This window comes from Gasterosteus aculeatus, chromosome 12 (assembly GCF_964276395.1).
Source record: "Gasterosteus aculeatus chromosome 12, fGasAcu3.hap1.1, whole genome shotgun sequence".
NCBI classification, from domain to species: Eukaryota; Metazoa; Chordata; class Actinopteri; order Perciformes; family Gasterosteidae; genus Gasterosteus; species Gasterosteus aculeatus.
In genome coordinates, this window is record NC_135700.1 from 21,899,179 (window position 1) to 21,921,412 (window position 22,234).

At 49.1% G+C, this 22,234-nt stretch overlaps 1 protein-coding gene, 1 long non-coding RNA gene and 3 other non-coding genes across 7 annotated transcripts in view; all 5 read right to left on the reverse strand.

The window, feature by feature from the left end:
* Positions 1–202: 202 nt before the first annotated feature.
* LOC144385364 (uncharacterized) lies at positions 203–3,514 on the reverse strand. The gene is made up of 6 exons (XR_013451617.1): positions 3,340–3,514; positions 2,660–2,746; positions 2,254–2,339; positions 1,763–1,859; positions 760–896; positions 203–548 (listed from the first exon to the last, which is right to left on the reverse strand). It is a non-coding gene; the product is annotated as an uncharacterized LOC144385364 (long non-coding RNA).
* On the reverse strand, positions 2,090–2,203 carry LOC120813956 (small nucleolar RNA SNORD67). Its single transcript, XR_005711127.2, has one exon. It is a non-coding gene; the product is annotated as a small nucleolar RNA SNORD67 (small nucleolar RNA).
* On the reverse strand, positions 2,485–2,598 carry LOC120813925 (small nucleolar RNA SNORD67). The gene has a single exon (XR_005711113.1). It is a non-coding gene; the product is annotated as a small nucleolar RNA SNORD67 (small nucleolar RNA).
* On the reverse strand, positions 2,852–2,965 carry LOC120813934 (small nucleolar RNA SNORD67). The gene has a single exon (XR_005711123.1). It is a non-coding gene; the product is annotated as a small nucleolar RNA SNORD67 (small nucleolar RNA).
* Positions 3,515–4,290: 776 nt separating the features above from the next.
* lrp4 (low density lipoprotein receptor-related protein 4) overlaps positions 4,291–22,234 on the reverse strand; it is a 64,459-nt gene continuing 46,515 nt past the window's right edge. The window contains exons 14-39 of one of the 3 annotated variants that reach the window (XM_078085770.1): positions 21,614–21,831; positions 17,964–18,140; positions 16,559–16,684; positions 15,744–15,952; positions 15,503–15,584; positions 15,322–15,427; positions 15,044–15,245; positions 14,712–14,901; positions 14,233–14,364; positions 13,929–14,069; positions 13,768–13,854; positions 13,492–13,663; positions 13,168–13,330; positions 12,801–13,026; positions 11,741–12,044; positions 11,426–11,644; positions 11,180–11,314; positions 10,615–10,723; positions 10,084–10,276; positions 9,347–9,460; positions 8,897–9,008; positions 8,620–8,681; positions 8,102–8,189; positions 7,829–7,970; positions 7,543–7,604; positions 4,291–7,125 (exon numbers count right to left, since the gene is read on the reverse strand). In XM_078085770.1, the coding sequence (XP_077941896.1) occupies positions 7,563–7,604; positions 7,829–7,970; positions 8,102–8,189; positions 8,620–8,681; positions 8,897–9,008; positions 9,347–9,460; positions 10,084–10,276; positions 10,615–10,723; positions 11,180–11,314; positions 11,426–11,644; positions 11,741–12,044; positions 12,801–13,026; positions 13,168–13,330; positions 13,492–13,663; positions 13,768–13,854; positions 13,929–14,069; positions 14,233–14,364; positions 14,712–14,901; positions 15,044–15,245; positions 15,322–15,427; positions 15,503–15,584; positions 15,744–15,952; positions 16,559–16,684; positions 17,964–18,140; positions 21,614–21,831 (3,751 nt within the window). In that variant the 3' untranslated portion in view covers positions 4,291–7,125; positions 7,543–7,562. The remainder of the gene's footprint in view (positions 7,126–7,542; positions 7,605–7,828; positions 7,971–8,101; positions 8,190–8,619; positions 8,682–8,896; positions 9,009–9,346; positions 9,461–10,083; positions 10,277–10,614; positions 10,724–11,179; positions 11,315–11,425; positions 11,645–11,740; positions 12,045–12,800; positions 13,027–13,167; positions 13,331–13,491; positions 13,664–13,767; positions 13,855–13,928; positions 14,070–14,232; positions 14,365–14,711; positions 14,902–15,043; positions 15,246–15,321; positions 15,428–15,502; positions 15,585–15,743; positions 15,953–16,558; positions 16,685–17,963; positions 18,141–21,613; positions 21,832–22,234) is intronic. The other 2 variants (XM_078085769.1, XM_078085768.1) reach the window with 2 other exon arrangements.

Genomic DNA, 22,234 nt, shown 5'->3' on the forward strand with positions numbered 1-22,234 from the left:
AGACCCTCATTTACTTGATATTTCCTTACCCAAAAAAGAAAATGTATCTGCCGACCTAAGAAAGCATCTGCATCGCGTCTCCAGCCTTCAACACAGCTAATAGCATTCAAAATGTTGACTAAAGCAAATAAAACGATGGTCGTTCTCACAGGGAGGACTCGGCCCTCTTATTGAAGCCATTAATAAACACATGACACAAAACTGATTTTAAAGGTTTATTCAATGACCGTGGAGATATTTAAGGTGAGCTGTGGCCTCTGATGATGATGCTGCTCTCTTTAGGAGGAAGCAGAGGCAAGAAGGCCATTACGGAGAGGACTTGCCCACATTAGGATACAGAGAGTTCCCATTAGACCGACACACGGCCCCCGACAGGGTTTGTGCACATTTAAGCCGCTTTTGTGGAGATGACAGCAAAGTTTAAATAGATTTCAGGATGAATGAGACCTCCCTGGTGTTGCTCACCAGCAATAAGCCCACAATGCAGCAGGAGAGATATTCCAAGGAACACACTGGTCACCATGCGGTTCTGGGCCCGACACGTCCATCTGTCACAGAAACAAAGTCTCAATATTAAGTTTCAGCAGTTCAGGCTGATGGAAACCCGACTGCTTGCTGTGTGGAAGATGGACTCTAGGATACAGCAGAGTAGAAGCAGCTATTGGAGAAGATGAAGTGTGCTCATCATGTTTAATAGTTACTTTCCAACTCACACCACATTTAAATCAATATAAAATGCTCTAGAGGAGGCACACATACCAGGAACGTCCTCCCCGTATCGGGTCAATACTGCAGCCGCTCGGGCATCAAGGACACGCCACCTGTGCAGCGGGTGGGGGTCCTGTAGCTGTACCAGGGGCTGCTGCTGTGGATCTGCAAGGGTTTTTCTAGTCGGCCTGCAGGGAACAAAAAAAAAAAAAAAAAAAAAAAAAAAAGACAGGACATGAAAAGACTAAAAAAAAAAAATGAAATAATGAGGACACCCTAAAAATGAAAACCGCTGAAGTGGGCGGTTTGGATTTTCCAAAACACCTTCAGAGGCCAAATAGCAAGTGGGATTTAATCGGGTCACAGGTGACCAGCAGAGCTACTCAATGATAAATAGCAACGTATTAAGTTATTAACACGAGTGGAAACGCCTTCATACATTATCCTCCGAGCAGACTTCTACCTTTCTTAAAGAGAATTGTTTTAAAGTTATTGAAAAATGAACAGAAAGATTTAGAATAACTGGGAAATAGAGCTGTGTCGATTCCAAGTGCCAGTAAATTGATGAGAAAATCTTTAAAGCAGATGCAAGAGTGAAGGGTTGACTTTAAATTAGGATCAGCACCCAAGGACAAAGTGAATGGAACAAACGTGTATAAAGATTTACGCTCAATAAAAACAGCGGACCGAATTGTCGACATGTCCTCAGCAGCTCCCTGGGTGGAGTTCCTCCGCCCTTTATGAGGGGACGACTACTGCAGGATGTTAGTGGGAACGTGCAGGAAACCCAGAAAGAGTCAGAAACACCAGGAAGGCAAAATATGTGTAATATGAGCAGCACCAGGACTGTAAGCGTTGTCAGTAGCAACCATTTTGAAAAATTGTCCTTGTACGGCAATATAGACAGCAAACAAATTACTTCAAAGAAATACAATAAAATGTGCAGAGGACATTATGATCCATTGAGAACAGGACTCATTAAAAGACACACAAATAACAGTGTGGGTGAAATAATGATCCTGTAGTTAGAATAGCAGCACAGCAGGAAACAGACCTTCAGGAATGAAGGCGCTGCCCTCCAAGGTCAGTGCGCTGATGGTGGACTCTGGGAGGGAGAAGCCTGAGAAAATCCACAGCATGACATCCTCACACTGCGGGTTGGTGGACAGAAAAAAAGAAAAGGACGGGCAGTATTAGTACAGATTCTGGAAACTACAAGTCTTTGAAGAGAAATCAGGATTCGCTTGTCTTTTTAAAATCCCTTCAAACAAATTATAGAAGTAATGATGCTCTCCTCCAATGCAACAGTGGGCAAAAACTATTATAGGCTACATAGTCCCACAATGACATCATAATGCACACAGCTATAAAGAGCGGGAGGGTTGAGTCAGATGGCCCCTGTGCACACAGTGTGTCCTCAGGTCGGGTCGGATCGGGGCAGCGATGCCACTGCATCAAACGCCCCAACTGATTAGTGCAACTCATCACTCTCACCCCCACGCTGGCTCCCTGGATGTGCTGGGAGACACTTCCTCCCGTCTTTACCTTGCTTTTCAAGTTGTGATTGCGAGGCAGCTCCACCCGCTCATCTTTCTGAGAGGTGTGAATTTCATGGCAGTTGGCCGGAATTCCTGCATGAGAAAGAAAAACATTGGAAACATTTTAAAGTCTCAACATAAGAAACCCACTAAATCAAAAGTTACTTGTGTTTAAGGTAGAAATACAAATATGCATCCGTATTATAGTATACACATTATATATATATAGGGTGGGAGGGTTGAGTCAGATGGCCCCTGTGCACACAGTGTGTCCTCAGGTCGGGTCGGATCGGGGCATCGATGCCACTGCATCAAACGCCCCAACTGATTAGTGCAACTCATCACTCTCACCGGCACCACCCACGCGGACTATTCGGATGTGTTGGGAGACACCATCGGGCCTGCTGTGTTACCTGCTTCACGTTCGACCTGGAGGCGAATCCATCCGCTCCCATCTTGCTGCAACGCATGGATTTCAGGACAGTCAGCAGCAGCACCCGCTAAGGACACAAAAGCATAGAAACCAGGCAGGTCAGCCATGCAAACAGTCGATCCCTGTCCCTAAACAAGCCTCCTTTTATCCTTTCTTGGAAAAGAGCGGAAGGGTTGAGTCAGATGGCCCCTGTGCACACAGTGTGTCCTCAGGTCGGGTCGGATCGGGGCATCGATGCCACTGCATCAAACGCCCCAACTGATTAGTGCAACTCATCACTCTCACCCCTTCTTCATCAATCAACATGCAGTCAGCAATGCCCGCGTGCGACAAAAACACTTGAGGCAAGCTAGTTAGCTTTAGCCACGAAACGTGGTTCATCTCAGCTACACAACCCGTCGTGTAAAACTCAAAACATAGAAAGCCTAGAAAGGAAACTTTGGATACCAATACGTTTTATAACTTCAAAATTATAAATGTACTGTGACGCTGGTTGGAACACAGGCAAACATTGACTAACGTTAACTAAGTTAGCCGTTAGCTTCAGCGCTAACGCTAGCTGCTCGGCTATAACGTTAGCTAGATCCAAAACTACAGTGTCTGAAAAGGACACAGTTGTTCCTAAAACAAGACTGTCAAACAAAGGCACATTGTACCAACCAACACAAAGCAGACAAGGGAAGTTTGTTCGATGTAGCTTCTGCTGGCTTTAGCCGTAGCCCAGTCATCTTCTCCTGAACTAACGAAGTTAAATGAGCGCGTACAGTGAAGCTTATCGCTGATTGGCTCAAATGCCGGAACATGGCGAACGTTCATTGGACAGTTGGAACCTCGCTCCCTTCGGAAAACCAATGACAAGTTGTATATCCGTCACGTGAACACACGCGCTCCACGACCTGCTCAGTGTTGTTTAGCAGCACGGCGTGTGTTTATGAGGCGGGTGAGGTAATGAAGGATTAATAGTGGCTTCATGTGGGATCCCCCCTAATTATTCTGTAGATCCATATAGGTTTTCTCCACGCGTTTAAGTATTTGAGTGTATTTCGAACCTTTTATTACGATGTCATGACGCAAAATACAACATTAAATGGACATTTCCGTGGTTTTCTGGGGCTCATAAATCTTGTTTACAGGGGCAAACATGCATACTTTGTGGTTTGATTTATAGATCCTGAAACACGCTTTTTTTAATTTTTAAAATTGTGTCTGAAATCAATCAACCGCTTCATCGCCTTATAGCATCTCCTCCCTTGTACCTGCAAATGAGATGAAATCTCAGGAGTTCTTCCTGGTCTTTGTGGTCCAGTTTAGGGTTCGATGTTCGACCCGGAAGTCTACCTGAAAATCCTTGACTTATCACAGCCATTCACTTCATATTTAAATTGTATGTACCTCAGCCATTTCGTCATTTTAGGATTTTCATTAGTAAAACTATGCAACATTTTAGATAGTGTATAGCGCTATTTTGTATTGTTTGCCTGGAGAAAAGATCCCTCCTCTGTTACGTTATTTCTGCAATTATCTGCAGAATCAGGCCTCTGCTTTTCCTTTGCTATATGTTGACTGTGTTCTGACTAGCGAGACATTGTGCACAGATGAGGGAGCCAAATGTTTCATTGAAATGGAAATGCCATTTTATATTAAAAGATAGCAAAGGGATCATTCACTATATCACACAACACAGCTTGTTAGTACTGCCATGGAAATACATATACAGTCTTTTCATATTTACACATCAAGTGACAACCAAACAAAAATCATAAATACCTCTTATTGTTAACTTTACAACAGCTATACGTAACCAGTATTTCATAAGATAAAAGAGCACTATTAAATAGCTGGCATCTTCCCTAACATTTACAAGGCTTGGAAACACAGTGGTTAAAATAATCCAGCGAAAAAAAGTTCTTCTCCAGTGAGTAAAATTAGTCTAAAAACGGTCAAGAAATCCCTTTGTACAAAAGACTACAAACTTAATCGACAACAGAAATGCTTGCTTGTATGAGCGTGATAAAATCTGTACAGTTTTAGCCTTCCCGCAGCAGAGGTGGAGGGACTGTGAGCCGGTTACTGGGTCATGTGACGCTCCGCGGGCCCCCTGCCGCCCGCCCGCCAGAGACCGTAGTTACGTAGCTGCCAAGACCCTCTTTCATTGGCCTCAGTGCTTCGTGTAGCAGCAGATCAGCACGTTGCTGAGCTCGTAGCAGATACTTAAAAAATACATGGTTCTATAAAGTCCCACTGATATATTTGTCGATATAGCAATATAGTATTTCCCCGTACCACTCCTCAACGACGGACAGGAAGGTACTCTAAAAAGTTTAAGCAATGCATAATATCTTTAATTGTATTAAATTTGTTTTTCAGTAAGTTGTCAGTGATACATTTCTAAGCTATAACCCTCACAGTCTGATGGGGTCAGACATGCAGCAAGTTATCCATCTGTTATACTGAACTGTGGCAGATACGCAAGAGTTAATGGATCCAAACCCAAATTACAAAAAAAAAAAAAAAGGTACAGTTCTTGTTTCCCTCTAGCAGTGATTCGCATTGCGGATACTTTTGGTTCCATTTTGCAGGCTTTTGAAATGCTCACCTCTTAAACCTCAATCTCACCTTAAAACAATCCCAACATGTTGTGATTAAGATCCGAAATGAAGGAAATCTGCTTCAAAATCATTTGTGGTGACACAAATATCTAAAAAAAAAGGTCCAACCTTACAATATAATGTTTCTAGACAATTAATTCAATCTGTTAAAGCCGGGATATTTTTTTCCTCAAAAAAACAAAAACAATGTCTTGGTAAACTTGCACCATTGTTTGTGGTGTAAGAACGGAACGGAGGACACGATGTGCACAGTAAATGAAGCTGAAGAGGGGACCTTGGCTGAGAATTGTTAGCTATCAACTCATTTTGCGCCAAAATTAATTGTTGTTGTTAAAATGAATGAGGTTAACATTCTTATTTAAATACTACTGTAGATTTTCATTCATCATATTTAACTTAAAAAACGACCAATCAGAGACACAAACTCAATGAGAGATTGCATTAAGACTCCCAGAGACACACGTCTCACACAAAAGCAAAACCATGTGCATGGCTTCGTGGCCCTGGTGGGACAAAATACCCCTTTTTCTGTGACCAAGTAAGAAAAAAAAAAAGACCTTTGATAAAAAGTAATTCTACAGCGGTTTGGCACTTCGGGCTGTTACTTCATCGTGGCTTCGTCTGCTGGGCCTGTGGATCATCAATGGTTCAATTACGTGATAAAAAACAAACAAAATAAGATTACTTTAAAAGCCGGCGGATGGACAGTGCGTCCGGCTGCAGGCTGTGAAATAGGGAATCAGAAGCGGCAGCTCACGGGAGTCAAACAAAACCAACATCCCGCAGTGAACATACGTTGCTATAGAAGTGTAAATGCTGAAAGAAGCACGGGGACTGCGTGAAGCCCCCTCCCCCCTTTGGCACTGTCATAAATACAACTCGTTCTGACACAACTCGTTCTGACACAACTCGCTCGTTTTGCTCCAAAAGTCAGTAAACCCACTCGAAAAGTACAAAAAAAACGTCCATAAATAAGAGTTCATAAAGACGCGAGTGGCGTTGAGAGAGAGAGAGAGAGAGAGAGAGAACGTCGTTTTAGCATCGTCCCAAAAAAAGGAAGGAAAGTCCACAGAGAAACGGAGCGAAGCTGCACGCAGAGAAGCGTCGGTCGCACTGAGAGTCCGCGTCCTCTGAAGACGACCGCGTCTCCGTCACTTCCTCCACGTAGTCTTTTGCGCTCTCCTTCCCGCATGCTCACTAGTTCATCCTTTTGGCCTGAAGGCAGTAGCTCTGAGGGGGCTGTTGGAGGACTCTGTCTGTGTGTGTGTGTGTGTGTGTGTGCAGAAATAGGACGGAGCCCCCGTTTCGTTTATGGAAAACTTAGTTGCGTCTAACCAGGTTAATTTGTACCGTTCATACGAAAGCAACTGCTGCTCAGTTTGTACCTTTTTTACATTTGCATGTTTGTACCAGCTATAAATACAGGTGTGTGTGTGTGTGTGTTTGGTAACAGAGGTCGTGGAGGGCAGTGGGAAGGGGGGGTGGGGGGGACACGTTACACTTCGCTCTCGGTGGAGGGCTTGCGCGCGGAGGCCCAGCCGGTGTCGGGCAGGCTGTGCTCGGCGTGGCGCTGGGGGGTGACGGCCGAGGGGGTCAAGGTGCTGATGGAGGAGCACTCGGACGCCTCCTCCTGGAGCAGCTGCTCCGTCTCGCCGTCGTCCAGGGAGGCGCTGCTGGTCTGCAGGGACACGGTGTCCGTGCGCATGCAGGCGTGCAGGCCGCCGCGGGACGGCTTGATCTGTTTTAGGTCGTCCCAGTAAAGCTCCTCGTTGGACAGCAGGCACACGCCCTCCACGATGCGGATCTTCTCCTTGACGTAGCCTCCGTCCACTCCGCCCTGGACAACGAGAGACCGGCGGTTAGTGGCGCTGCTCGAGCTGCTGCTCCGACGGGGTATTCAAGTTTATTCCATTAAGGAGCCGGCGAGGTGCAACAGCGTGCCCCCATTAAATCATTATTAGAGGTTCAAGTGATGCAACACAAACATTAGAAAAAACATGTTAAAGGTGGATTTCCCTTCAAGGATCGATGAGTAATTCACTGCAGTCCAAGATGTCACCTTCAAACACAACCCATGCACAGCCAGGTGGCTCCGTTTAGTGATGCAGTTCGCTCCTCATCTTCAGATTTAAGTGCTTCAACTATACAATTAGCAATGGCCTTGTGTTGTCTAAGGCGAAAGGAATTTTCTGTCTTTAATGAAGCATTTAAAAGATGCGACGGAGGACGCCACTCCTTCATGCTGTGTAACTACCTCTCCGCGGGACACGTGGGTCAAAAGATAAAGGGAGAGAGGGAGTTGTAGGGATGAGAGAGCTGCAGCGAGGGGGGGAGAAGAAGGGGGAGAAGAGGTGAGCGTTGCCGCCGGGAACCGGCTTGCGTCACAATATTTCAACACAGGCGAGTAGTCAGTCTCCGTGGTGTTACCCACCACACGCCTCCATGATGTGGGAGCATCCTGTGGAATTAATCATCATGGATTCCCCCTTAAATCGCTCCATACGTGTCAAACAAACGTCCCCTTTCCTCTCGTGCGTTACCTCTTTCTTGTATCGGAGCTGGTTGTATATCGGAGGCTTCTGCGACGCCTCGATCTTCACCTCTTGGGTGGACGTCCGGTACGAGGGATTGCTGTAGGTCAGGTTGCTCACTCCCGGGTCGGCAAACTTTGACTTCTTATGCCTGCCGATGGGGAAGAAAAGCGGCACAAGGCTCGATGAATCAAACCGTCTGCTACTTGTCGGATGGAAATAAGCACGCAACACGCGTACGGGTGAGAGAATAGAGAACGGGGGGGGGGGGGGGGGCCTGACCTGTAAATAATCAAAGCAGCGATGAGGATCAGGATAGCCAGGATGGTCAGAACTCCGCCGATCACGTAGCTGATGTGAAGTCCTCCCCCTGCGTTCACACAGAGACATCACAGACTCTTTAGGAAGATGCAGGAGTCTTACCAAACTTTCATCTGATCACAGTAGAGAGACAGTTCTGTAGTATTTAGCAGAGTGTCAAGTCTCACGTCCCCTGAATGAACGACATCCTCAAACTTTGAGTGACGGCTAAATGGTCCAGTGAGGGTTTAAAATTGTGCTTTTTGTAAATATAGCAATATGACTCTTCCATATTGATTCATTTATTGTTGTTTTGATGGAATGTTAATCGGTTACTTTTTACCTTTCTTATCGTAAAACCTTCTGTAACCACATTTGTTTGCCCAGCGTTATTACATCCTTGTTGCATCACTTCCTTCCCATCTAACAACAACACGAGTCCCTTTAGGACTCCATGCAGCGTGCAGACTGCAGAGCGGAGAGCTGCTTCTCGTACTGACCGTGAGGAGCCGTCACCACGTTGCTCGAGCAGCCTTCCACGTTTTGGCTCTTGTCAGTGCAGCTGTAACAATAAGGACAGAAAGCCAGCTTGAGAAAGGTATTTTACTAAATAGATCCTAATATCAGCTGCATACCTGATTATTTAAAATGTGTGTTGTGTTAAAAGGGGGATGATGCCATCGTGTGGGGGGATGTGGAGACGTGTTCACAGGGTTATCGGTCACATTTTGCATCACACATGAGTTAACACAGAGAAGCAGGGCTGAGCAGACATACTTGACCAGCGAGGATCCACCGCGTGGAGGGTCTGTTGGAGCGTCGGGCATCTTGTTGGGCACCGGAGTGCTGCTGGTCCCTCTAGCAGGAGAGGTGGGGACGTAACCTGAAACTGGTGAACACATTGTTCATCACAACCCGCGTGTGTCACAAGTCCTGGGAGGCAAGTGAGAAACAACAAAAATGCTGCTGGTACATTTTGTAAATTTAGTAGCTCTCTTGGCTTGAGAACAGGTTAAAACGTTGTTTTCTTTCTTGGACATTAACAAACACTCCCCAAAAAACAACATAGAAAATCAATGTATTCTGGTCTATTAATTTTTCCCCCCCCCCTCACTTGCCTCTCAGGGCTTAATTTGACCATGAAAAGTTATAACGGACTGAAACGTGCAAACAATTTCCTCCGTTAAATTGTGCCGAGTCGGCGGAACGAGCGCGGCGGCCACTCACTGGTGGAGCAGGGCCGCCCGTCGGGTTCGTCGGGGCAGGCGCACACGAAGCTGTTGGTCTTGGCGAAGCAGAGGTGAGTGCAGCCGCCGTTATTCACCCCACAGAGGTTGGTCCCTGAAGGAGAGGAGAGCGCACGTTCACCACCTTCTGGCATTTTGACTGTAAGAGATACTGATGAAAATCTGACGCTCCCTTTTAGGGCTTTTTTGTTTGTGGTGCCGTTATGAGAAAAGCCTGTAATTACCATATATAGAAGTATAGCGTATACAAGAAGTGTTGAAGTTAACTTTCATGAACTGAAAACAGCAGACACTTTCAACATATGCTAATCTGTGGTCGCACTGACGGACCAATCATCGAGCGCCGACGGACGCCGGGTCAGAGCGGCACTCCACCAAATAAACGACGCGCCGCCTCCAACGATTTAGTCCACTTTCATTAGTTTGTTTTATCTACACAGACAGCGGAGCCCGAGTGTGAACAATCGGACCTGCGTGAGGTCATCTTCTTCTCCCGTCTCCAGTTTGTTATCCGTTTCCATGGTAACCACCGTCCACCAACCCGACCTGACGCGCTCTGTGAACCACCGCGATCACCGCTCGCCGCATTTCGAGCTCATGCATCCAAGTCCGCCTCTGCTGCTGCAGCACTTTACCAGCCGGACAAACGCGGGCCTTTTCGGGGGTGGTGGGGGGTGGGGTCTCCCGTGTCAAGCTGGAGGAGAAGAGCGTCCTTACCCGTCTGCCTGTGAGGCGACACCACTATAATATCCATGAGGCCCTCCACGTTGGCCAGCACGGTTTCCTTGTTGCGGCCCGTGTGTTTGTCCACCCGCTGGATGGACTTAGTCTGCCAGTCCGTCCAGTAGATCCAGCGGTCTTGCTGCGAGAGTCGGGAGAAAGGGGTTAGAGGGGAGGACACCGGCTTCAACTGGGGAGACGAGGGAGAAGAAGAGAAGGGAGGGGGGGCACAGACAAGGAGAAGGGGGGTAAGAGGAAGAGAAAAGGGGGGAGGGAGGAAGAAAAATGATGGTCAGAGTGGAAGAGAAGTAGGAGAAATGGTTAAGTCGAATGGGTTCAGCATGAGTTGGAGGACGGAGCAACAACCAGTGAGTGGAGGAGGGGGGGGGAGTTTAAAGGGGAAGCTGATGAATGTGAGAGCAGGTGAGTGGAGGAGGCAGCCCGGAGGAGGAGTCACCCCAGTGATTGACAGCTGAGTTTGGAGGTGTAGTATGTGGGGGTCGGGGGGGGGGGGGGGGGGGAGGGTACCTGCGTGAGGGCGAAGGGGTGGGACACCGGGCTGACGAGGACCTGCCGCAGTTTCCCGTTCAGGTCCGAACTCTCGATCCTGTCCAAGTGCGCGTCCACCCAGAAGATCCTGCACGAAGCAATCAGGGATCCATGAACACACTAATAATAACAACAATACACCCACAAGGGGGACAGGGAGGTTCCCCAACCCCTGTGTGACAATATAGGAACATGGAAGGCCCCCCCACGCCCAAATTGCATTTCAGTATAGAAACTGATAAAACTTTAAATAAGCGACTTTTCCACTTGCGTTTTGGGGGAATTTCTTGTGTAGTGCTCGATCTTTACAATTTTGTTTTAGTGGTGTGTGTGTGTTTGTGTGTGTTTGTGTGTGCGCCCCCTCCAGCCACTCCTCTACATGATCACAGTCACCTGAATATATGTTATATTATTATTAATTTATGTTATATTCAGGTGACTGTGATCTTCTCGACTCTCTACTTGTCTTGAGGATCCACCTTCTGAGAGAATCGATTGGCTAAACACAGGCAGCTCCACACACAGGCCCCGCCCCCCCTCTGACCTCCTCGTGTCGTAGTCCAGCGTGAGGCCGTTGGGCCAGCCCAGGTCGGTGTTGATCAGAACCTTCCGGTCCGAGCCGTCCAGGTGCGATCGCTCGATCTTTGCAATGTGACCCCAGTCGGTCCAGAACAGGAAGCTGCAGAGACGAAGCCAACAGAGTTCAAGACGACACTTCTTCTTCGCCCCCTTTTTCTTCTGTTGATCTCGTTTTAATCGCTTGGGAGTCACTCAAAACATTTCATCTCACCCTTTGCTGGGGAACACGGCGATGGCTCGGGGCTCGTCCAGGCTGTTGTTGACCAGGACTTTGCGGCTGGTTCCGTCCAGGCGGGCCACCTCGATGGTGTTGCGCCCGGTGTCAGTCCAGTACATGTTCCTGGACACCCAGTCGATAGCCAGCCCGTCCGTGGTCTTCAGGCCCTGGCTGATCACCGTCTCCATGCCGCTGCCGTCCAGGTTTGCACGCCTGCAGAAGAGGAAACAAAAAAAAGAGGACATTGTGAGAAACCGCTTGGTTGACGCACATCACAAGATGGTAATGAAACGCACTCAAAGCTCGCACCGTATAACGTCCAGGGTGACGTCGGTGTAGTAGAGCTTGGCGTCCACGCTGTCGTAATCCAGCGAGATGACGTTGTGCAGCTCGGGCACCTGCACGTGCACGTCGGTGTGGTCGTCGGTGTCGAGGGAGATCCTGCGCACGCTGACGCGGTTGGAGAAGAGCAGGTAGGACTCGGGGGAGTCCTCGCACGACCTCCCGTCCCCCTTGAGCAGGATGCCGGTGGGGCAGGCGCAGGACGTGCCGTTGGGGCGGGGCAGGCACAGGTGGGTGCAGCCCCCGTTCCTCCGGCCACACCTGTTGAAGCCTGAGGAGGAGAGAGAGAGAGAGACAAAGGGAATGACGCAGAGGGACGGAGGACGACTTCAAATAACTGTCTGCAACGAAAGCGGATTCGTCATTACACGAAGACGCCTTACTGCTGTTGTCAACCACCTGCACAGCTGCTCACAATATAATCAGCTATATTTAGGATCATCAAGTGAGGACACCAAAAATAGAGACAAAACACAAACAACGATCACATGAGTTGCGAAGGTCCCTGTTTGATCAGCTGTGAACCTGCAAAAAATGTCTGCAAACAAAGTGGATGGAAAATGGAGGAAAGGAGCAGTATAAATAGATGTAAACAAGCCTTTTTTAGTGTGGGGCAAAGGGGCTGGTTAATACATTCATTAGGAGCAGTCACACAGCCGATAGTTATTTGTGAACTAAGGGCGGCCGCAAATAGAAGACTAACGATTCGATCTAAGGAGCCGGATGCAGCTGACACTCACAGAAGCGTGGAAAAATATTGTTTTAAAGTGATTTACAGGTTGTTGTTTTATAAAAGGAAAAAATGATCATTAATCAGAGCATTCATGTAACGTGCATTCATGTAAGAGCCAAATGGCGGTTTGCGGGTATGGGGGATAAAATTAGTGCGGAAAAATCTACAAATCTAAACCATGTTACAAACTAACTATAACTAAACAAATAGTCGAGACCACTCAGAATCGAAAGGGCACGTTTGTTGTGGAGGGCGAGCCGGGTGTGAAGTGATGGTCGCGGCGCTCGGACTCACCCAGGGGCCGCTCCCTGTCCACAGCCTGGATGTCCATCAGGCCCGGCAGGTTGGCTCGCACCGTGATGGTGTTGGTCCCGGTGTTCTTGTCGGCCCGCTGGATGCTGCGGCTCTGCCAGTCGGTCCAGTAGATGTGGGGCCCCAGCAGGGTCAAGCCGTACGGGTGCTGGACGGGAGTCACCAGGGTGCGGCGGTTCTGCCCGTTCAGGTCGGCCGCCTCGATGCGCTGGAGGAGGAGATGAAAGGAGGCTCAGCGCCGCGGCTCCTCGAGAACAAGCCGTTTGACCTTTGAACCTGTTCTAAACTCTGCAAACATCTGACTGTTCTTGCATTCTTGCAGGATGTGGGAGTTTGAGTCCCGGCTGACCTCGGTGTGGGCGTCGGCCCACAGCAGCTGCGAGCCGGCCATGTCGATGGCCAGCCCGTTGGGCCAGCCCAGGTTGTTGCTGATGAGGACCGCGCGGTCCGAACCGTCCATCGCCGAGCGCTCCAGCTTGGCGTGCTCGCCCCAGTCTGACCAGTACATGTAACTAGAGCGAGAGAGAGAGAGAGAGAGAGCGAGAGCAACACGGAGGTCAGGAGGTCGGACGGCGCGAGGACACCCAAAGCACGACACCACGTCGAGATCTGGTCTTAAAACTTTGGCGGTGTGATCAGCGCTTCTGGACCCGTCCCGCTGCAGCAGCCTCACCCCATCTCGTTGTAGAGGGCGATGGCTCGAGGGCTGTCCAGGTTTTGCCACACGAGGACCTTCCTCATGGACCCGTCCAGGTTGGCCACCTCGATGCGGTTGGTGCCCGTGTCCGTCCAGTAGATCTTCCTGCCGACAGCATCCACCGCCAGGCCGTCGGTCGTCACCAACCCTGCAGAGGGAGGGAGACGCATAGAGAGGCGGGAGATGGAGTCAGGAGGCTCCGACAGGGTGGAGCTAAACACCATCGAACAACGTGGGGCCCATCCTCCTCACCCGTGGATACGATTTCTTCTTGCGCTTTCCCGTTGATGTCGGATCGGCTGATTTTCTTCAGCGTGCTGTCGGACCAGTACACTTTTCCTGCAGGAGGCGGCGCATACATTTGTAAAGACCGCAGCAGTTCTTCCAAAGGCACAAAGGAAACGAGCGCAAACCTTCTTTGGGGTCGACGCCGATGGCGATGGTGTTCTTCATGGAGTTGTTGACGGCCAGAACCACATCGGCGAAATAGGGAATGTCCAAGGAAACCATCCTGATGTCGGTCCTCCGTGCAAAGATGAGAAAGCTGCTCATTCCTGCGCACGCACACACACACACACACACACACAAAGTGATTTTTTTTGCCTATATCTACTGTATGTATCTAATCTGTTTTAGTTAAGTTAGTCAAGAATTTGCTGCTACTCATTTTTTCCACATACACAAGACAATAAAAGCAGAAGTGGGTTATTTAGGTACCGGGCGTGCAGGTCTTTCCATCCGTCTGCAGGTTGATGCCGGTGGGACAGGCACAGCTGGAGGCTTTGGGAGCAGGAGCCAGGAGACACAGGTGGCTGCAGCCTCCATTATCCAGCGCACACGGGTTACGCACTGCAGAGGAGACACACAAAGCAACGCGGCTCAGTCACCCTCCTGCTCATGGGTCAGCCGCGAAGATGGAAATCAGTGAGATCAGAGAGATCAGCGAGGGCTTCACTCTGGAATGCGCCCCAGAGGCTCTCTGCCAGGGACGTGGGCTCAGTTTACCTGTAATCCTCCCTGGACTGCAGGACATCGAGGTCATTTAAACAGTTTTTGAGGGACTCATACGTAATAAAAAGATTATAGGACTTCCATGTCATTACAATCTATTTCTAATGCATGCACAGTGCGTTATGATACCTTACTGTAATTATTGTTGTACAATATTCTAAATGTCTACATGTACACACACACACCTGTCTGGCGGTGCCGGTGGAACATGTGAATGTCCATGAGGTTCTCCAGGTTTTCGGCGAGCGTGCGTCGCCCCAAGCCGGTGAGCTTGTCGGCGCTCTGGATGCTCTTGGACTGCCAGTCCGTCCAGTACAGCTTGTCCTCGTGTACAGTCAGGCCAAAGGGGTGAGGCAGCTGGCTGCCAATTAAGACCTGCAGGCAAAAACAGAACCGTAGCCAAAGTCAAATGAACAGAAACTTGACCTACAGGAAACGTTTGGAAAGGTTGGATTGAAATAATGAGTCAAACAAGTCGACGACTTTGGGTTAAAGGAATCATTAAAACAGCCTTTACCCGTCGGTCGGAGCCATCAAAGTTGCCAAATTCGATGGTCTTCATGCCAGCGTCGGCCCAGTACAGGCGCCTGGTCTCGTAGTCGATGGCGAGCCCGTTGGGCCACGTCAGGTTGGATGAGATGATGACGATTCGACTGGAGGCGTCCATTCCCGCGCGCTCGATCTTTGGGTTGGCCCCCCAATCGGTCCAGTACATGAAACTATAAACGCATAATCAAACCAATGACAAAAAGGTGACAATCCGCTCCACGCTTTACGACTTTTTTATTGTCTCACCCTCCGATCGGGTCCACGACGATGTCCCTGGGCCGGTCCAGGTTCTCCCATATCAGGACCGTCCGCATGCTCCCGTCGGCATTAGAAACCTCGATGCGATCCGTACCTGAGAAACCGGAGACAGGAACATCAACGGGGGGGAGACGGGAATGAGACAATGAGACGTGACGAGGCTTCTCACCGGCATCGGTCCAGTACAGCTTGTTGGTCAACCAGTCAATCGCCAAACCGGCTGGGCTTTCCAGACTGGTGTCCACCACCACCTGCAGAGACGGAGACAGCGTCACTCCCTGCGGCGCGTGCATTGCCGTTGCACTTTCACGACAGCACCAGTAGATGGCAGTATTGGATGAACTCAAACGCTGCAGCACAGCCGCCGTTAATGAGACAGTGATGAATGATGGGATTTCGGTGTCACTGACCTCCTGCCCGGTGCCGTTCCACAGCGCCCTGTTGATGGAGTCGGTGGTGACGTCCGTCCAGTAGATGTAGCCGTCCTTGGCGTCCCAGTCCAGCGCCAAGGCGTTGCGCACGTCGGCCAGAGGGATGACGTCATCGGACATGTCCTCTGTATCGAAGCTGACTCGTCGGATGTCCGTCCTTCGGGCAAAAAGCAGGAACTTGTCAAGACCTAATTAAAGACCAAAGGTCTCCTGTCAGTCTTCTAGGTTTAACAGTGGGGAGGGGAGGAAGGGGGGGGACACAGCAAAACAGCACCAACACACAACAACTGGTCCTAAATCAGATCCCTTTCTCTAACATTGTCTATGACATAGATACATGGTTACAGGCTGTGTAAATATTCAAAACTCAAGGAACGAGACTTTTAGTTCAGCGCTACTTTAGCTGCACTGAACCCAGTTTAAGGCCACATTAGTGGACGTCTTGTTATTCTCAGCTCGACTATTACGCCTACTGACTGATTTACTGACACGGACTGTATAACAATCCATTTAAATACTACCTAGGATTTGTCTTTAAACTTAAAGACTACTGATGACAGCTGAAACTAATTATTACAGATCTCAAACAAAATTCATCCACCAGAAGACAAATGTGATCGTGGGGTGCATAACCCATAATAACTAAACGAGCACGACTCATTACAATTTATATATCAAATGCTAACGGGCTTAAATGATGGCTACTGGCATTTATTGTTCCATTAATAAATGAATATGTCACATCCGCTCAATTATGACAACAATGACAATGATCCAGATGTTGAGGGACTCACCGTTGGCACAGTTGGAGTGGTCCACCTTCTTGAAGCCGGTGGGACAGGCGCAGGTGTGCGTCTTGTTGCTGGGGAGACACAGGTGGCTGCAGCCCCCGTTGTTGGCGCCACAGCGGTTCCTGCCCCCTGCAGGAGAGACAAGAGACGCGCGCGGATCAGTGCACGAGGCTTTCTGTGGCCCATTTCATAGAAATCCAACTGTGATTGGCCAGTCTAGTTTTGAAGGGGCGGGACTTCGCCAAGGGGCCAGTTGCTCTGTGTTTAGTTGCATATGTTCCATCGATGCGGCGCTGCATGACTCATCGAATCTAACTCATCGAAAAACAAAAAGGACTGGTGCTCCCCTCGTGCCCCCCGCCAACCCAGAGGCATGTTAGTGTCTGACTGTGATAGTATTCAGCGTGATAAACAACCCCCCCCCTTGGCAACAAGTCCGGCACGCCGCGTTAGCAGAGAACACAGGAAGTCTTTGCTGCCACGCCGATAAAAGAAAGAAAGCGCTTGAAGCGGACGGTTCAGCGCAGTCTGACTCGAGAGCGGAGAATCGCTCCTTTATCTCTGCATGTAGCAAAAACAGGCCTCCACTTCAGCGACGCCCTCAGAGAAGGTGGCCGCGTTCCCTCGCCGCCCCCGAGCCGGCTCATCCTCGGCCCGCTAATGAGGGCCGAGTTTGTGTTTGATCTTCTTGTTGTTTCGGGCCTCCTCTCCTCCCGCCTGCTGCACGACTACACGTCGCACTGCTCACGGCTGCAGCCTAATGGATCCATTGTTCTCACACACACACACACACACACACACACACACACAACACCAGACGGACCTGAAGACGATGTGGGTGAACGAGGGTCCATATAAGGATGAATGGAGAACACAGCTTTCCTTTCAACTGCAGCTGAAGTCGTGTGCGGTAGAATATCTCGGCACAGCCCTTTGTGCACACTGTGTGGGGCGTAATTGTCGACGCTTTTTATGAAACGTAAAACACACACACACACACACATCAAAGTCCATTCATCTCACGCTCCAGAACCTCAAATAAGTCACCTGGAGCTGAACCGATTTTATGATCTGCAGCTTTTGGACCGTTCTGGAGGACTACAGAAGAAGCCTCGACTACAACGTGAATCAAAGAAACCATAAAGTGCTCCTTCAGTGACGCTTCACTCCAGGTGTGCTGATGACGTCACTCAACACTGCTTCAGTAGAAACTGATGATTCGCTATCAATGGATCGGTTAAATATCAACTTTTCCTTTGTGTAATAATGTGAACGGAACCGTTGTATTGAGCTTTTTCACCCTTTGATAATCCACCGTAGGCTTAGCTCGTCGTATTGTACTGATAAGGAGGATCATTTGTTCACCGTCCTGACACGCGTAGAACCAAACGCCGTGAGAAACACCGACCTGCGGGCTGCCTCTGCGGGTGCAGCGTGTGGATGTCCATGGGGAAGTGCAGCTTGTTGCGGATGATCTCCTGGTTCTTGCCGGTGAACTTGTTGGCGCTGTTGATGCTCTTGGTGTGCCAGTCGGTCCAGTAGAGGCTGTCCTCGAACACGGTGATGGCGAACGGGTGCGGCAGGCCTACGGGTCGAGATCGAGAGAGAGAGAGAGAGAGGTCTCAGAAAGGGCGAGTTTAATAAAAAGCAGCCTGGCGACATCTTTCATGACTCCGTGACCCCTGACTGATCAAAGACCTCAGGAAGACCACAGGAAATGACAAAAAATAAAAAACGCTCCTGCAACATCCGCCCATTCAGCGGGTTCTGCTGACGTCATGACGCCCCCATTTCGGGCCGCTTTTCGACTTTTTTCTGTCGGGAATCTGTGCCCTCAAACCTCTTCAGGCCGAGAGAAACATGTTCTCTTAGTCTGCACTTAACTTTGATTTAGTCACATCCTTCCAACGGGTGATTTTAAATCAGAGAAAATGAAAAAATCACAGAATTTCTTGTTTGTGTGTGTGTGTGTGCGCTTTAATAAAAGCTCGGAATTCTTTTATAAGCTTAAGATATGAGAAGTATTTAACTATTTAAGTACATGATGTCATCAAAGTGAAACCGCTTCGCGTGTCATCTAATGTCACGTTGCGTGGTGAAGGTCTGAGGCTGCACGGAGCACAGTGACGATCGGGGGGATTGTGGGTGAGTTGCTTAATGATAACAAACGTTTAACCGCTTCAATCTAACCGTATGTTTTATGAGCAGTAAACTATTTCTGTACTGCCTCTTTGGTCCGTGTCAACATTAATACAGACGGACGAATGGATTTAACGTCCGTTTGCCTCCTGAAAGTGTGAATAAATCCATTGGTGGTACGATAGGAATCGATTAGGTCTTTATTTTAGCGAATTATTTTAGCGCACCGAAGTCAAAAAGGTTTTGTACGAGTAGATCCTGAGGATGTGGAAGATCCTTGTATCTTATAAAAGTATATTTTATAGTATAATATTTTTGTTATGTAGGATAGTGTGTTGACCAAGAGGGGACATTGACTTCTGAAAAAAAACATTTAAAAAAAGGTTGTTAAATATCAAGCCTTCTGTCATTAGAGAGATAAATTATAATAAACAGCTCAGACTAAATTATGATTCTTATCAGGCATCTTGTCTGGGTAAAGAAAACTGAAAAACTTATTTTAGTTATTATCTTTTATTAAAAGAAGTCACATGTACGTTTGCCCTCCTCTTTACAGGACCAGGTGTGTTCACTGATCTTATCCTAACGTGAGGGAGACAAGAGTCTCCTCCCCTCCCCTCCCCCACCCTGAGCCGTTGACATCTCCAGAGGCGCCTGCTTCCAACACGGTCACCTTCCTCCTCCTCCTCCTCCTCCTCCTCCTGTTTTCTGGGACAGCTGCAGGAGCAGCTGCGGGCCGACAGGGCATCAAACGTCCCACCGGCCTTCCCAGTAATGTCCCCTTTAACCTACACGCGGCACCTCTCGGTCCTTTCACGCCTCGCCAGAATCTGTCACACAGGTCATCGGAGACGCAGCGGCGCCGCTCGCCCCCTCCCCGCCCCCCTCCGGCGCGATGGCCTGCAGCGCCGAGGGGACGTCTTGGGAGGTTCTCCTTCTTGAAATCGCCGAAAACGTCGGATCCTAGTGACGGTATCGAACGGGACAGGTCGGGTGGTCGGCGAGATCGCATCGCAAAGCGTCCCCGTGGTCTTTCACACGCGGTCTAAAACCAAGTGCAAACGGGGCTATTGTGCCAGAGACCAGCACACGCACAACCCCCGGGCCACCTGCGCAGGTGCGTGCGCTGGATGGGGGCGTTATCCATCACACCCGCCCGCCGCCCCGGCTCCAATGACAGAGCAGCTGGCACGCTTCCAGCTAGCTCACACACACACACACACACCCCTATAGGTGAAGGGAGATAGACACTCGTTAACATTCCAGGGCACAATGGCTCAGAATGTCTCTATGCAGACACACACACACACACACACACACACACACACACGTCCTATTTGTCCGGCGTGTTGTCTGAGCAAACAAAGGCTGGGGAGGAAGGACAGGGCCAATTACAGCGTTTCATCCTGAGAGCACACATCATTAAGGAGAGCTCACCGGGCGGATGGCAGGCGGGCGCGCACACACACACACACACACACACACACACACACACACACACAGGGTCGCTCGCCCTTTTCAACACACTTGGTACTCACTAAACTGCTTCCACACTTTTCCCCCTCAGATGAAAAAACAAATATAACATTGGAAACCCTTCTGCCAGAAAGAACCTGAGTAAAAGTATGGAGGTAGTTTTACTGCAACATGAGATCTCGTTATATGACACATCAGGGTCCTGATGCAAACACCGGACCCCCGCTTTGGGTGCACGCACGCTTTGTGTCGTCATCTAGGACGTCTGTGTGTGCGCTCTGGAAGGGAAACATGGCATTGATTTTCTCCACAGGGTTTAGTAAAGTTGCGTAAGCAACTAGCAACATGAATCGATCTGTGCTCCGCAAATCGGCATTCCGGACGACATGTATCGATTGAAATGGTACATAATCGATTGTATCGATACTTGGAAACTGCACATTGGATTTAAGTACAACAACGGTGTGGATGTGTGTTTGTTTGCTAGCACTTTAGACACGTTAAACGTTACTCGATTCAGTCTGCCTGACTGTGACGTCATCAGTACGCTTGACTATGAACAACAACAACAACACACCGCGTGGAGGAGACGACTGCGAGCGAGACATTTACAAACCAACTCATCGATCCAGCGCGTGGAAACATTTTGGCTTTTGCAAACACGGAGGTGTTCTAAATAAGTCGGTCGCTGTTTGTAGAATATGTAGAAGCCAAATAAAAAAAAACACGGAAACACGACGAATCTTTCGGGCCGTCTACTAAGGCGCCGCGGGATTAAACAACGCCGACAGTCAGGACCTCTAGCAGCGTCACCGCTGCAGCAGCAGCAGGTAACTCAGCTCTGCAGACGCCTCAGGCCTCCAGCACCAAACTCAATATCACAGGAACAAGTTTATCTGTAAAGACGTGAGAATCTACAATGAGGTTGAAAATCCGGGGTTCTGTGAATTGATCCAAACATTGTGTAATTATTGTGTAATGTTTACATTGAAAATTGTTGCACAATAAAAAGGTCAATACATTTGCCATCAATTGTTTGCTTGTTTATAATATCCATAATTAATTTAAACCTGATTTTCTTACAAGAAACAACAGGGATCTCAGAAACTTTGCCTCCACTGTCCAGTAAAGTTACTGAATCGATTTCAAGTCACTGAATCGAATCGTTCTAAATTAACCCAGATCGTCCGTGAATCGAACCGGCAACCATGAATCGAGATTCGAATCGAATCGTTGTTAAAATGAATCGCCCCCAATTATATATATATATATATCATTTTGTGTGTATGTGGTAAATAATGAGACTCTGCAGCTCATTTAAAGCTTTCGGTGAGAAAAAAAGTCGATGAATTCGACTACAGTAGAGTTATTAGTCCCGGTAATTACGGACCGGGCGTGGCGTTCCCCGCGGAAGGTCGCGGCGGACGTCCCGTGGGACTCTACCTTGGCTGATGACGGCCTTGCGGTTGCGTCCGTCCAGGTCCGCCCTCTCGATGACGTGGTGCTTTGCGTCCACCCAGTACATGCGGTGGCCGGCGTAGTCGATGGTGAGGCCGTTGGGCCAGAAGAGGTGCGTGTCGGCGATGACCCGCCGGTTGGAGCCGTCCATGTTGGAGTACTCGATGCGAGGCGTGTTGCCCCAGTCCGTCCAGTAGATCTTACTGGGGAGGACAGCGGGACAGTGGGGGTTAGTTTGCTGTCAGCATTCGAGACGCTTCGAAAACGCAGACAAAAAAGTCCTCTGTCCCCCTATGACTCATCCGTTATGCCCGCCGGGAGGAGGGGGAGGGACGGGGGGGGGGGCTTTCATATTTTTCAATTATCCCATGCAAATGAGCACCGTAATAAGCTGAACGAGTTCTCAAACTTTTCTCAGGGGCTTCACCTAAAAAACCTAAAAATGATGCTGTGACGGGGACCTAAAAAACTGGTCCCCGTCACAGCAGCCGGGGATGAAAACGCACTTGGCTGACGCCCACGTTCAGGAAACACTCGTTCCACACAGATGCTCGCCTGAGGCCCCACCGCCGTGCTGCCAGACTGTAATCTCTGCTCCGCAGCTAC